We start from the raw sequence: 14,947 nt of genomic DNA, 5'->3' as shown, positions 1-14,947 counted from the left end.
CATCACCCCCCACCCCATCACAACCACCATCCTCTCTTCTTGATGTTAACGCATTCTCAGGCCTCAAACAGCAGACATTTTGAAACACTCAAAACAACAGCCACAATGGGGGTTAACACCAGTTACGACTAAGGTGTCACATACTCCTGTGGTTTAAGTAAACACTGTGCGTGTGTGTGTGTGATTGTGTGTATACACATGTGTGTGTGTGTGTGTGCGCGTGCGCGTTCATGTTTTTGTGTGCTCGTGTGGGTGCGTGTGTCCGCCTGCCTCATAGCAGTATCTTCATGATCTTCCAAATCTCCTCTCTAAATGAAGTCACAAGTGATAGCTTGTATTCTGTTTTACATGCAAATACAGCCCGATCCTTTGCATTCAAAGGAGATAAGAAAAGATTAAGCAAACCACACTGTCACTACCTAAATGTGAGAGGAAGAAATCACAACACCAAGTGAAAGAGGAGATGCATTGCATTTTTTTTTTAAAAGGGAGATCAACTATCATTTTGCATGTCTTAGCTAGCTGAGCAACAGGCAGGCCCACTCTCTCCTGTTGAATATGACAGCTATCACACGCTTGGAGGTTTGCAGTGATTTAGCAAGCATTTATCCAGAATATGATCTAGTGATATGACAAATAACAATATACTGCACCCTCCGGCAAACAATGTTCGTTTATGTATTTTAATCAAAATTTCAATTGTTATTACACCATTTTAAAGTAATAGTTCTTGGGAAACAAGATTATTAATTTAAGTTATAGATGAGAAAAATTATGCCACTCTTATGACTCTTATGCATGATAAATATGAAGCTACTACAGTCAGCAACTTAATTTATCACAAAGAGAGGGAACAGGGGGTAACAGCTCGCCTGGCTAGGTCTGAAGGGAACAAAATCCACCTACCAGCACCTCTGAAGCTCACTAATTAACATTTTATATTTTGTTTGTTTAATATGTACAAAAAGTTGTTGTCTTTCCTATAGTTTGGGATTTGTTTGGATTAAACAAACGAAATTTAGCATGTTGATTAATGTGTTTTAAAGGTGCTGATCAGAAGATTTAGTTACCTTTTTACGGAGCCAGGCTAGCTGTTTCCCTTGTTTCCACTTTTGTGGTAACCTAAGCTAACCAGCTGCTGGCTCCCACTACATAGTATATTTATCATAGAGGTGTGAGTGTGGTATCAATTTTCCCATTCAACTCTCAGTAAGGCAGAGAATAAGTACATTTCCCAAAATGCCAAACTACTGGTTTAACATTATTTGACATGATTCATTGGGGTGTTCTTCAAGGTTCCATTTAAGGGTCCCTGATATTCTCCCTGCGCCACCCCTTTTCTTTTTTCAAAATCGTATTGATTGCAAAGAAATGTAATTGTTTTCTTTTCCCTTTATATGCCACAAGAGTGTCTTTATGTGTCACTGGTTTTGATTAGGTGCTCTCGGCATCATTCACATGATGTGCAGAAAGACTGCATATGGAACAAAAAACCTGTAGTCAGGAAAACATTCATTTTAAATCCATATGTAACTCATCTGGCTTTGTTATGAATGCATAGACTAAAGCAAACCGCAGAATGTCATTATCTCAGCAATCACTTATCCTTTTATACAACGCACACCTCAATTTACCATGAAGGGAGGAAAATTATGTTTTGATTGCACTTCTATAGATGCTTTGTAAACTGTACATGTGCAGTAGAGGAAGGCATTTCATCTATACTACCCGCACAAATGCCCACGTGCACACACATACACACAGTGTTAAAGTGATCCACAAAATGGTTTGATTTATTGTACATTCTTTCAAGTGAGAGGTCTAATGCAGCATAGTTACTAAATAAACATTTGTTTTAGAGGCCCCCCTTTTCCTGCGGGACATCTTTTCTAAACCTAATTTCCCTCTACTTCTCTCTTGACCCAAACTCATTTTCTTTATTTCACACTCTGTTTCTCTATCTGTCTTTCTCTCTTTGAATCTCGCAACCCCCCCCCCCCCCCCCCCCCCCACACACACACACACACACACACACGTCTCCCTTGTGCCCAGTGAGAAAACGTGGAACCGTGTGAGCCTTCAGAAGGACTTTGAAATGAGACATGGCTGGGACATCAGAGGACTCTGCCACTCTCAATGAGCCTGCTTGATTTATAAGAGAGTAGGGATTGGGGGGGGGGGGGGGGGGGGGGGGGTCGGTTGTTTCCAAAGGCACACAAGGCCACGAGGTCCTCCATTAGTACCCTGACCCCAGTTTCATGGGACCAACCGCTGCATTTGAGGAGAGGGAGGGGAAGAATGGAGGGATGGATGGATGGTGGACATGGGGGGCTTGTGTGTGAGAGGGTCTTTTCTTTTTTTACCTTAGAAAGTCTGCAATTTACATTTTCACCACAGAGAAGGCAGCAGAAATGAGACACCCTACCTCGGTCATTTGTCAGTGGCCTGCGGTTTCCTGACTTAAACGTCTGCTGCTTGTACCTGATCCCTCACTCAGTCCTACAACTGCTTCCTATTTTACGATTCTCCTCACAGTTTTACTGTCCGCAATCTAATTAGCTGTGTCTTAATCATGTGTTAAAGCGCAGCGCCTTCCTGGTGTTTACTGTCTGTTTTCCATGCTGTAAAAATGTGTGAGGTGGCTCGTAAAACTTGCCCACAGAGGATTGGGTACTCATTGCTCTTTTGTGGATAAAATCACTGCATCACTGACAAATAATGGGTTATATCATCTGTAATGTGCCACTGCAGGAAAATTGTAGCACTGATGTACTTTGGGTTAAGTTAGCTGCATCTTAAAAGGAAAGCTACACATTCTGTGAGAATCACTTCCAGTCATTTTATTTCAATCCTATTATATTTTGTTTTTGCCCTAATCCATGACATTTTAGAGAAATTTAATATTAAAAAATATCCTGTCTAGATGAAATTGTGGCACACATGGCTTATTTAATTTCCTTTGCTCTCCAGCTTGGGAGAAGATCATGTCATGCTGCTTTTATTGTGCATGTGAGGCCCACCATGCCTATGTGAATTTATGTTTGCTCATCACGTCAGCCACTCTGTGTCTGGCCTTGACTCAAATCGGTGTTTGCAGACTGAATCCATAACATGGCTTTGTTCCTGCTGAGATTGGTTCCTGTTGTTTATGAACACTTTGTGACAGGCCCGCCGGCTTTAAACCAACTCGGTAATGGCATTATGCTAACATTTTAAAAAGACATATGTTTTCAGTGTGCATTACATTACGTTTTTTCCCCCCCATCATATTTGGCTAGTTAGTGTGGCCCCTGGACCTGTTCATCAGAAAAACCAGCCTGGTTGGAGGAGCCCTACCCAGCAAGGCCTGCCGCTTGATATAAGCATACTGGAATTTATTGTTTTTAGTAAACATGCCTTATACATAATCTGTCTCTGCAGGACACGCTGCCAGTTGCCATAGGAACATAGTAAGGTTTTCATAACACTTCAGGGGCTCCCTGAGGCGTAATGGGTCTCAATCAGCCCTGTCAGACAGTGATTTGCAGGTCCACTCAGTATTTCTTGGGATTTTAAGTAATAGACAAAACGTTCATCCATATCTTATTGGCTCAGCAAGCATGGTGGGTAATGAGAAACAGTCAGTATGAGGTGATTAACAGTCAGTGCAGAAAGGGGCTAAGGGAGCTTCATGGAGGTAAAGCCAATTTCTTGCTTTCCATGTCTGCAAGGGTCCACTTTGGTTCATGTGATGTAAATTTTGTAATCTGTCCAAGTCCGCGAGGATCCACAGTGCCAGCCTGCCGACAGCGCGTGCTTTTTACGCTTTATGCTTTTTATGCATGTACTGTTTATTTCCCATCCACCGCCCTATTCTTGTTAAGCGGAACATGTCCGTGTACGCATACCCCCCTGAAGCACGTCCATTTCCGGGCAAGCGGAAACCATGAACTGGCCTGAAGAGACAAGAGGAAAAAGGTGTAAAATGCTGTCTGACTGCGCGCCCTCTCTTGTTACCGGATGACTTTTCCACCAGACATCCACTCTCTCATGTACGCTGTTGTCTCTGACAAGAAAATATAAAGGGCTCGTGATGGAGAGTCTGGGATTATTGCATGCAGCTGCCGGCTGTCACAGTAAGACACTTAGCCCCTCTCCACTCACCCTTTATCTTAACCCCTTCATATACTACATTCCCAAGTTCCTCCTTTTTGCCTTTCCACACCTGTAAGTCTCTCCTGTAAATCATGTCATCCTTTTTTGTTGGTCTAAAGGGGACAGCGCTCTTCAGAAGATGTGACCTTCCCTCCTATGTCTGACAGTTTTTGTGTTTTTCTGAAACCATCAATCTGACAAGGTGTGCAAAAGTGAGTAAAGTAGGCAGGGTTTGAACTCCACCCTCTAGCTCTCTTCGTTCTCACAACCACCTCATTTTCTATGTACAGATAAATGCAAAACATTGAGAGCCATTGAGTAGAGACTTTCTAAAAGCACATGCCGTTGTCTCAGTTTGAACTATTATCATGCCTTGCCCCTCTCTATAACTGCTGTCTTCTTGCCCCCGGCTTTGAGTAGGACCAAGCTGAACAGACATCAACTCTTTTGCCTTCAGACATGTTCGGTTGACATGTACAAACCGCTATTTTCAGGCAAACTGAAGATCTGAGCTCAAGTTATCCAACAACTATTGTCATTGTGATGGAATAGGAGGTTTTAATAGTAAATCTGTAAAGTGAAGTTGCTGCTCTGATGACTCATTGGGCCCATCTTCTCATTTGTTTGGGCCATTTTTAATACAACCAGTATTTTAGCTTTAATATCAAGAAATAATTAGATTCCAATTTTACAGAAGGGCTGATAACAGCCAGTAATGCTCTTTGACATCCAAGCTGATATCCTCACTAGCAATTGATATGGCCCACTGCAGTATCTTTACTAAGTTTATTATCTATGCAAATGAAGGAAGTGATTAAGAACTTGGATCCTACCCCTGGTGTGAGCTGCCCATGCTTCCATTCTGCGGTTGGAAAAGGTCTTTTCCACTGGTAGTGTTGCAGCCAGGCAACAACCATAGCCATCGCATTTGCATCCCCACCCAACCACTGCTTGTCCCACTGCCCACTTCAACTAAGCTATGGACTTCATCAAGCAAACTGTGGGAGTTTGTCATTTTGAATTTAGGACAATGACAACTGGCATGCAAAGAGCAGTTAAATGGATCATGTGGTCGATCTCTGACACATACAGCAGTGGAGGGGAAAACGGAGACCAGGAGGCAGAGAGGAGCAGAAAAGGGAGAAATGGGACGCCCCTTGGGACCGATCACTATCTCTCCACTGATAAGAGAGCGAGTGCCTGAGGACTGGCTTTTCTTCCCACAGCTTTTCATAACTCCCCCAGGGCAATGTGACTCCAATTGTTCAGGATTATAGCAGCTTCTCCCTCTGGCATAGAAAGGTAGATCTGTGCAAGTTAAGATGAGGTGATGTAACACTGCTGTGAAGTCTTGGGGGTAACCTGATGGAAAAAGACATAACAGTCAGAGCAGTGTTTCTTTACTATTAGCCCAGGAAGTGAATCTTAGGTGTGACATTTGATGATCTCCTGGACTCCCCATATGTATGAAGATGACTTGCACACAGTGATGCTCACGAAGCAACATTATTTTCTGCTTATGTCATTTATATGAGTGAGGCATGAATTGTGCATGAATTGGATCATAAAGGAATAATCCGCTCAGACTGTTTCTCATCACCCAGGTTGCCAGGTTGTGTATGGTGGGGGGGGGTTGCTCAAGACAATAAAAAGGCCCTTTGCTTTTGGGAAAACATTTCAGCTCAGTCAGTGGTCATGTTGGTGAATCACTGGCCTTGAGGCTGTTTTCCTCTTCTTGCTTCATATCTTACCAGACAGTAGTCCCATCCCTACAGCATTCTTCATGTCCCCATTTCATCTCATGCTGTATTTAGTCACTGACTCATCATCAACTTAGGAATAAGTTAGAAATTTTGAGAATAGACAAAACATAGATTTCCCCTGCGTAACTTCCTGTGGGTGGCGGGTTCCTTTCTCAATGGAAATGTGTCACTGCCTCCTTTCGTGATAAAAAGGGAAAGTGTCACTTTCTACTCTTGGTCTGAATGTGTCATCTTACAAGTTTTGAGTCACTCTTGAGCTACCTTGAACTCTGGACTGCCTTATGGTGACCCCTGTTTGTTTATAATGTCCTATATCCAATTTATATGGGTTTAAATCTTTTTTTCTATATTGACTTTTAGTATAATTTCAGAGTGTTACAAAGCATTTATCAGCTGTTTATACACTGTGTGTACTGTACATTGTGCTTACAGCTACATCATAGTCTGGAAAAGGCTGTGTTTAAACCAGTTTTTCATTGTTTAGATACTGGTTATAAAAGCTACATAGTGTTACCAGTTAAATTTGATCCATGTTGTGTTTCTGTTATACCATAACTATGATGTGATGTTGTCACATCAACAATTATGAGGCTCAACGATTAGGTTATTGTTTCTTGACAAAGTTTGATTGTGGAATACTAGCACAGTGTTATCATAGAGGCTGTCTTTGGCTAGATCTGCTTTTCCTCCAAGATGCTTTGCTGACAAGGCAGGACTGTGGTATGCTGAGGTGCTTCTGCCCCTCGCCCTCTACTCATATGTTTTGTATTACGCCCTAGGAGGTGCCATGCTCAGCAGCTCTGAGATGGGAGGGGATAAAGCATGCCTCTCCGACCCAAATGACGCATGACATGGCGCTGCGCCCCGGGCCCTTATTTATGGCTTCCCATGTCAGAGAAGGCTTGCTCCCCTGGGGAGCCCCACAGCCGTTACCCGCTAACTTTGCTCAGCCAGCCTTCAGCGCTCATCACAGGCCTCAGAGACACACACTATCCACTTCAGGAATTCTGGTCACCATAATGTGGCAGCATGCACACATGACTGAGAAGTATGCAGAAATCAAATATATTTCCTCACAGCGAAGTTTATTTAGCTGTACAATACTCACAGTTGCTACACTGTTGCACAAGCAGTGAAGCGGCAGATGTGAAGTGCTACTTCAGAAGAATTAACGTCATGTCAGGCTACAGCTAGGCCACTGCCAGCACACACTGCCTCTTTTATCAATGCCTCTGATGTGGAAGAGGATGTGAAATCTGGAGAGAGAGTGAAGAAGAGATTTGGTGAGAGGATCTGAATACATTTTCCCTGTAGTCACTCAAGAATCCATGTACATATCACACCGCATTAACAAATAGAGGCATACACTGCCAGCACTCATGCACACACAGGTGTTCTCCACGAGCTATCCGGGAATGTTTCGGTGATCCTTGTCCAGGGTTTTGATGTGGGTAGAAGGAAAAGAAAAGAATGTAGAGGAAACCAAAGCCAAGGGATGAGAAGCAGCTCGAGAGTAGATGACAGAAGGAAAAAAGGAGGAGAAAATCTGCAATAGATAATGTTTAAAAGAATTTAATGAACATCAGAGGGAAGATGTGACGTGATGGCGCATTAGTGACAACAGGGTTAATACAGGACAAAAAGATGGCTGGGGTTTTCTCTTCCCTGGTATCTCATATTTCTTTGTGCTTTAGAGAGTGAGCGCAAAAAGAGGGAGCACTGTCAAGGTTTTATGAGGCCTTTTGAAAATAGAACAAGCCCCTCTCCAGAACTTCTCTGACAACAGGGCACTCATTTTTCCATCTTCCCAGGTCCTGCCTGTAAAACACCCTGTTTGAAATCCACTCTTTTCATTGTTTAGTCTACTAGAAATCCCTTAGATCATCCTCATGAGCAGCCGTCTTGCATCCCCTTCATGTTCCGAGTCCCCACCCCCCTCCCCTTGCAGCAGCTCAGAACCAGCTACCCAACATTAATCGGACTCTTTCTAGCGTTGTTAAGGCCTGACAGCGAGCATGTTATGGCAGAGGAAGAGGATGAATGTCCAGTGTACAATTGAGCAAACAAAAGCAAGCGGTTTGGTTTACGGTCCATCCACCCCAGCGTCGCCTTGATTTCTGAGAAGAAACTGGACATGGTTGTGAAACGACTCTGTGGTTTGTGTAAATTAGTGGTGGAGTGGTACTTGATAGAAGTGGAGAGGTGCGTCTAGCCAAATGTTGTTCTTGTAAATGACGCAGTGCTTCACTTTCTAGCCATAAGAAAGACTGACTAACTACATAAAAACTATTAAAGGCCTGCAGCAGCTCATAAAAGAAGGCATTGCTGTGTTCATGTCCATTCAGAGTTTATTGACTCTACTATAGTAGGTCACCACATAACACCACACCACTGAGCTTTTAAAATTGTATCGCCATCTTTTTTTCTTTTTTTTATTTCATTTTTGTATACATGTCCACATGCATCCATTTTAGTGCACCTGCAGGGATTTCAGGGATGGTATCGAGGCCTAGCAAAGATCACAAGAAGAATCTGACCTAGCATTCCCTCTCTCTCGCCTCTTCAATGATGTAGATGTCCAAACACATGACTTAGGTAATGATGCAGGATCAAAGCAAAGATTGGAGGCTGCTGCTGATGCTCTTGGCCTGGACTTAAGATTAAGGAAGGGTTTGATCAGTCCAGCTGGACTGTACAGAGCCAGAGAAAGTCCTGGGAACCTGGATCTGCTTGGCAAAGAGGGAAATACCACACTGTACTCATGAGACTGGGTCATTGGGTTAAACCTTAAGCTGGTGTCTGCGCTTTCATCTTGCCTCCAGCAGAGCAGATGCAGGATCTGATCTGATAAAGTCAAGAGAACAGACAAACTAGGGTAACGTCTCTCTTTCTTCTGCTACTTGGAAGATTCAGAGTAGGAGGAGAGAAAGAGATGCAAGTATGTGAGATTGACTGATGTGCTGGTGGTCTTCACCTCATTAGGACCTCCCTGATGTCTTTGATGGCTGCTAAGGGCCAGAGGGTGAAGTGATCGAGATCGAAGGATTGAAGGCTCCTGTACCCTCTTCTCTCTGGTTCTTTTTTCCCACTTTTACTGCTCCTTTTCCAGCCTTACCATCTCACGTCTTTTCTCCCTTGTTCTTTTTTTTCACCTTTTCCCCTCATCCTCCTATTCCCCAAAATGTCTTCATTTCTTCCCTAGAACTGAGTAGCCCAGCAGTGAGAGCTGACACAGGGGTCTGATTTGTCAGGGTCAATGTGATCCAACGATCCATCAGATCCATCAGGCCGATGCCGTGGACTCCTGGGGGACTGGGCCTTTGTTTGGCTAAGCCGCTGATGGAAGCGAAGCCTCTGTTGGGGAAGCCATTAAGGGCGCAGCAGGCCCAGAAAAATGAGCCGGCCTTGTCACTCCACATCAGGAGCTAAGCCACGGTCGCAGATCCTCCTCAGACGCCGTCACATTCGACCACTGTTTGTCCAAGCCTTTGAACTAGGGACAACTAGATAGCTAGATGAATGAGCCCATGTGTGAAGTGGCTGTGGGGCGCTACAGGTTGGCTCACAGTCTTGGATTGATGGTGAGTGCAGGATTGTTATCTAAAGTTGGGTTGAGGAAAGATGATAGGTGAAGAGGGAGTGATGAAGGTGACTTGAGGATTTGTCCCATAGCAAACTCCCATTTGGTGCGGGGAAGGTTGCCATAGGTACTGGTAAGAAGATGAAATTCAATTCAAGAAGTCCAGTTTGAGGGATACGTCCATGAGTATGAAGTATCATCAGATACAAAGACACTACCCAACTGTTTATAATACTGAGGCAATACGGATTTTAATACTGATTTTAATTCTGGAAAGTTAGTGCAGGGCAACAGTCCTTTTTTTTTATATAACAAATGCAAGGTAAAAACAACATAGTGCTGTTCTCATTACAAGGTATTCTACCAAGAATGTGCACTTATAGATGCTTGTATTGCCAGATGTGCTGAACAACCCTACGTTTTGTTGTTGGAGCACCCTCTGTCAGAACTCCTGCCAATGCAGTGGGGTTTTTTTTATCCATTTTTTTTATTTTTTTTTATCGGTTTTTAAATGTCTGCCCTGTCACTCCGCCTTTGAGTGCGGCCGCCCAGAACAGCTATAAACACATACGCCTTCAGAATTGATCGGACAACCAACTTGTTCTTTGCTTGCGTCACCAGGCCTTGAGAGATGGTAGAACTCTTAGTGGCCAATGGACCATTTTTTTTCTGTTTAAAACTTCTTTTAATGACTGGCATCGTCCTCTCTGCACATTGTCTAACCCGCCTCTTACTCTCTCTTTGTTCCATGACAGAGATTGAACACCTCCACCTTGCGTGTCGTGGCCTCAGACTAAACATACTCTTCTGGTGTTGATGCGTCAGTGTAGCGGCTGCCTCTAACGATGACCAACTTATCTCATTAGAAAAATAATGATTTCACTGCCTGCCATTCCCAAAGATAGGCCCAGTATTTGTCTAAGGCTCTGCGTCCTTCGCTGAGCTGCTGGGCCCAGGGATTGGCTGCCTCGGCCCTTATGCCTGCCTGTCGTATATCAGCAGCACTGCCACCGTCAAGCCCCTGATTTATGGCTGTTTATCTCCAGTCACCCCCCCCCCCCCTCCAACAGATGGGCCCTGGCTATTTACTCAGAGAGAGAAAAGTCCCAAACCAATTGAATAAATACAACAAACAAGAGGTAATCACGGGGAAGTTGGTTGTGATTACAATTTATTGTTCACCAGAGGAAACAGGAGATTGATCTGTCCTTGGTGTTTATCAGGTGTGACACTGATCATGTGTCCTAGATTAATCTGGCAGCGTTTGGTTTCCTTCTTATCTTAATTACTTTTTCCGCTCCAGTATGTGTGGACAGTTCTGGTCATTGTGAAGTGACATGATGGAATTGCATATGTGTGTATATATATATATATATATTTAAAAAAAGCACCCAACTGGTATATGAAGAATCCCTTGATATGATTTATGTTTATTAACAGTGCAATTGTGAAAACATTCCTTCAGCTGTCACCTTAAATCTCTGCAAGCATTAGCCCTAATCTGACTTGCTGTCAGATCTTCACAGAGAAAAAAAACACATTGCACCATAAATTGTCTGTTACGGACCCAGAGGGGCTTCAGTTGATTTCTGATTCTCTGGAGAAAGACCTTAAGTAATAACCCGACAGTATGAATTTTTCAAACTAGTCCTACTATTATTGTTGCAGTTTTTATTTTTTTTTTTTACTACCTGTAAGCAGCACAGTTTTTTTTTTCTCAATTTGATGGATATAAACCAGATTTTGACCCTTGCACCTGTCAGTCATGAATTATGATTCCTGGTTTATGTTTCTCATAATCTGAAGTTAAAACTCTTTGAAAATGATTTTGGACGCAAGCACACAGATACTAGTTTGTAACATCCCACTCTGTACATTGCATTCCATAGAGACACACTGATACCTCATGCAGTGGGATTTATATTTCCTCAGCATTAAAGTGTGATAAATGTTTCCTCTCAGTGCGTATGAGCTTAAATACAGACCGTTATTCACATGGAGACGTCTCTTGTCTGTGTGTCTGAGAGTATCAGAAAAATGTGTCCCAGTCCACGTAGCTGATATAACTAATAAGAATAAAGTAGAGCGAGACGTTGGTGGGCTTCATGATGAGGTTCACTCCGCAGTCGTCACATCTCACTCATCTACTGAGCAGAATCAATTATTCCTTATCTCTACTCTGATTAACCAGTGATGGAGTGTAACGGATCCAGGCTCGTTTTGACCACTGTCGCACCAGATGTGTGTGGAATAATCAAGCGGAGCTGTTTGAGTTTTTCTTTTTCAGCTTTTCTTATGGTAATGTTCATCGAGATTATTATCCATACTTATTACTTAGTTGATAAACGATACAGTATGTTTAAGAAATACTGGTTCAACATGAAACTCATTTTTCAACCAAGTTTATAAAGATGAGCAGCCAAATAAAACTACTTCTAAATCTGACACAACTGCAAATATAATGTTTTGCGTTTACAAGGTCACTATTACTCCAGAAATCCGTGATATGAAGCATGCAAACAAGACACTTTCAAGCCCACACGTTACAGTAGATAAAAAAACAATTACTAGATATTCATCTGCAATGAATCAATTTGAAAAAACGTATTTTATGGTAGAATAATATGGTACACCAGTCGAACCTGTTGGACCTGTTTGCTTTTAGGACATAATTTCTTTATATGACATATGGAATGTTTCCATTAGGAATTGTCCACCGTTTGGTAATGGTGACACCCACGTTAACAAATCAGTTTGATAGTGCGTTTAATGGGTAATTAAATCTTGTTCGACAGCATGATAACACATTAACAGGTTGAGTTCTTCCTGCTCAGATACTCCCTCAGGCTGATACTGTATGTGTAGTTTTATATGCAGAGCGGCAGTATCTACAATATTTGAACTGCGGTCTCCCATGATGGTTGGTATGAAAGGAAGAGGTGTCAGCTCTGTTGGGAGTTATATCCCCCAGCAGCAGATCTGCTCCAAGTCAGCCCACACTGAGAGACAGAAACCGAAATAAAGAGAGGGTAAACACATCTGGAGCCGATTGTTAGGATGGAGGAAGTATCCTTGTCAGGAATCGGACCTACAACCTGGTTGAGATCAGACCGAACAGCTCCTCTTGGCACACTCGAACTGCTCTTTTCTCGAAGTGGTTTGTGGTTGTGACATTAATTGTGTGGATCAGCATTGCACTGAATACGCAGTCCATAGGTGACATAACACCAAATGCCTAGAGTATTTTTATGAAAAGAAAATCAAATTCTCCACTCATTTAATAATCTTCCTTAACATAGCTTTTGTGTCAGTCCACTCTACACTTCCTGACTCCCACACTCGTTGCATTTATTATGACAGTAGACCGGACCCTCCTCACATCACTAGCAGCCCCTCTAGCTGGCACACACAGGCGGCCGATGAGCGGGAAGGAAATTACATCATGGCACTTTTTTGACCCAAAGCTTGGCAAGAGGAACCAGTGAAATATCTCAGTTGCATAGTGTGAGTTCATGAGATAGGATATAGTTTTGTTTTGTTTTTTTTGTTTTTAATGACATGGCTTTACATTGCTCCAGATGGGTGGTAGTGGTGGTAAAGGTGGTTATGAGCTCAGTGTGGTGGAGACAGTCAATTTAAATCTCTTGAAAGTGTCACTTTGCACTCAAAGCTTCCTTTCTCAACCTCAAGACGGTTAACAGTCAAAAATGTTACACACACACACACACACACACACACACACACTCTTATATATTTTCAGTCAGTGTGGGTTTTATTCGCTACGCGGATTAAATTGAAATGTGTGTGGTGCTTCTAAACTTTCATGTTTTATAGATATTTCAGACCTGCTGCTATTCTTTCAGCTGTGGTCACACAGAATACAGATGTCACTCAGATTGACTAAGGAAAATGCAGAGCAGTCAAAACATAAAGTGGAAATGTTAACCCAATAACGCTAGATAAACAGTCAGGGGAGAGGAGCCAAAGACAACAGAGAGCGAAGGGAAAGTGTCCTGCTGGCATCAGGTTTCCCAGAGTAAGTGTTATTTGAAAAGCAGCTGAAGGGTGACACTCACTCTCCTCCCACCCGGTCTCCCTCTCTCCCTCGCTCCCTCCTCCCCCTCTCACTCGACCATCTGTTGTTCTCTCTCTTCTCAGGCTGCTCTAAGTGCCTTGAAACAGCTGTCGGAGCAGGGACTGGACCCGGTGGATGGCCCCATCAAGGTACGGTAGGACACGGATCACGCCAAACTGGCAGACAGCCGCTCCACGCTCACTCAGTGTTGGATGCTTTACCAATCAGCCAATTAGAGTGAATGTGAGCATCCAGATGTGTGTGTGCGTGTGCGTGTGCGTGCGCCAATCTGGCTTATTGCAAATCCCAACGCTCCAGGCTGGCCCATCATCAGCTCCCTAACCACCCACACGCACGTCCCAACATTTCCGCTCGACATTTTTCTTCCATAGGAAAGCAACAGTAGGCGTATGTATTTACATGCACCACACTCCTGTCAGTGCTCCATACTTTGCATGATGACTATCGCCACCAAGGCTCAGTCATGGCAGAAGAGAGGGCTTTCTCCTCGTACTTCCCCTTCCTTCCCTCCCTTCGCTGCGTCCTCCATGACAAGGAAGGGAGGAAAGAAAGGAAGGAGGAAGGACGCCAGCGGAGAATCCAGTAGGAAAGTAGGAACACCGTGGGTTTGTTGGGAGGAAATCACTGTCAAGCATTTGTGGAGTATTTTCATAGTAGGTGTGCCCTGGGAAAAAAGTTTAGGCAGGGCTGTTTCTTTGCAGCCATGTGTCTCCTTCAGAGCGAAAGAGGAAAGGAACAAAGAAAGGAAAGAGTTATAACAGCTTCATTTATGTTACCATCAGGGGAGAGGGGCAGCAATTACACTCTCACCTGAGCTGTTAATCACTTATTTCTCCCTTCGGTCTTTCCCCTCTTGATCTCTAAAACTCATTAATTCTCCCATACTTTGCTGTTAACACATTATTGGTCACTGAGCCTCAGATGATTACAGTGATCAATGTGAAAATACACTTCTTTTCTTATAAATCAGCTGCACTCACACACATGAATCTCTGTCTTTACAGTCCGTTCTGATAAAAGCCACAGCACAGGTTCCACAGATGACGAGTTAGTGTGAAACAGAGTGAGGTCAAGGACTTGTTAAGTGTCTGGAGTCACAGTCGCATCACTTTCGTTACCTCTGGAAGTTTCCTTTTACAAGAATCACCTATCTTGTTTTGAAAGAACTGGAACAAATTACCCAGAGCAGGACTGATTATTCGCAACATTGGACAAAATCCGCCCTAACACAGTTTCATGTGTCTTTTCAGACCAGTGAACCATGTGGGAGGGAGGACGGACATTAAACAGACTAACTCAGGCACCACCACTCAGGTCTGCAAGGATTCAAAGGCTGTCGTCTAGGAGCTGACAACCCCGACCCCCCCACCCCCC

General features: G+C 43.4%; 1 protein-coding gene across 1 annotated transcript in view; it reads left to right on the top strand.

Annotated features, from left to right (window-relative positions):
• Nucleotides 1–14,898, top strand: part of stau2 (staufen double-stranded RNA binding protein 2) — an 86,804-nt gene extending 71,906 nt beyond the window's left edge. Inside the window, exons 14-15 of the mRNA XM_023416981.2 lie at nucleotides 13,636–13,701; nucleotides 14,824–14,898. Coding sequence (XP_023272749.1) covers nucleotides 13,636–13,701; nucleotides 14,824–14,859 — 102 coding nt within the window. The 3' untranslated portion in view covers nucleotides 14,860–14,898. The remainder of the gene's footprint in view (nucleotides 1–13,635; nucleotides 13,702–14,823) is intronic.
• Nucleotides 14,899–14,947: the final 49 nt, after the last annotated feature.

Source organism: Seriola lalandi, unplaced genomic scaffold (assembly GCF_002814215.2).
Source record: "Seriola lalandi dorsalis isolate HSWRI2012SDOR001 ecotype SW California unplaced genomic scaffold, Sedor1 jcf7180002054570, whole genome shotgun sequence".
NCBI classification, from domain to species: Eukaryota; Metazoa; Chordata; class Actinopteri; order Carangiformes; family Carangidae; genus Seriola; species Seriola lalandi.
This window is presented reverse-complemented; position numbering and strand designations above follow the sequence as displayed.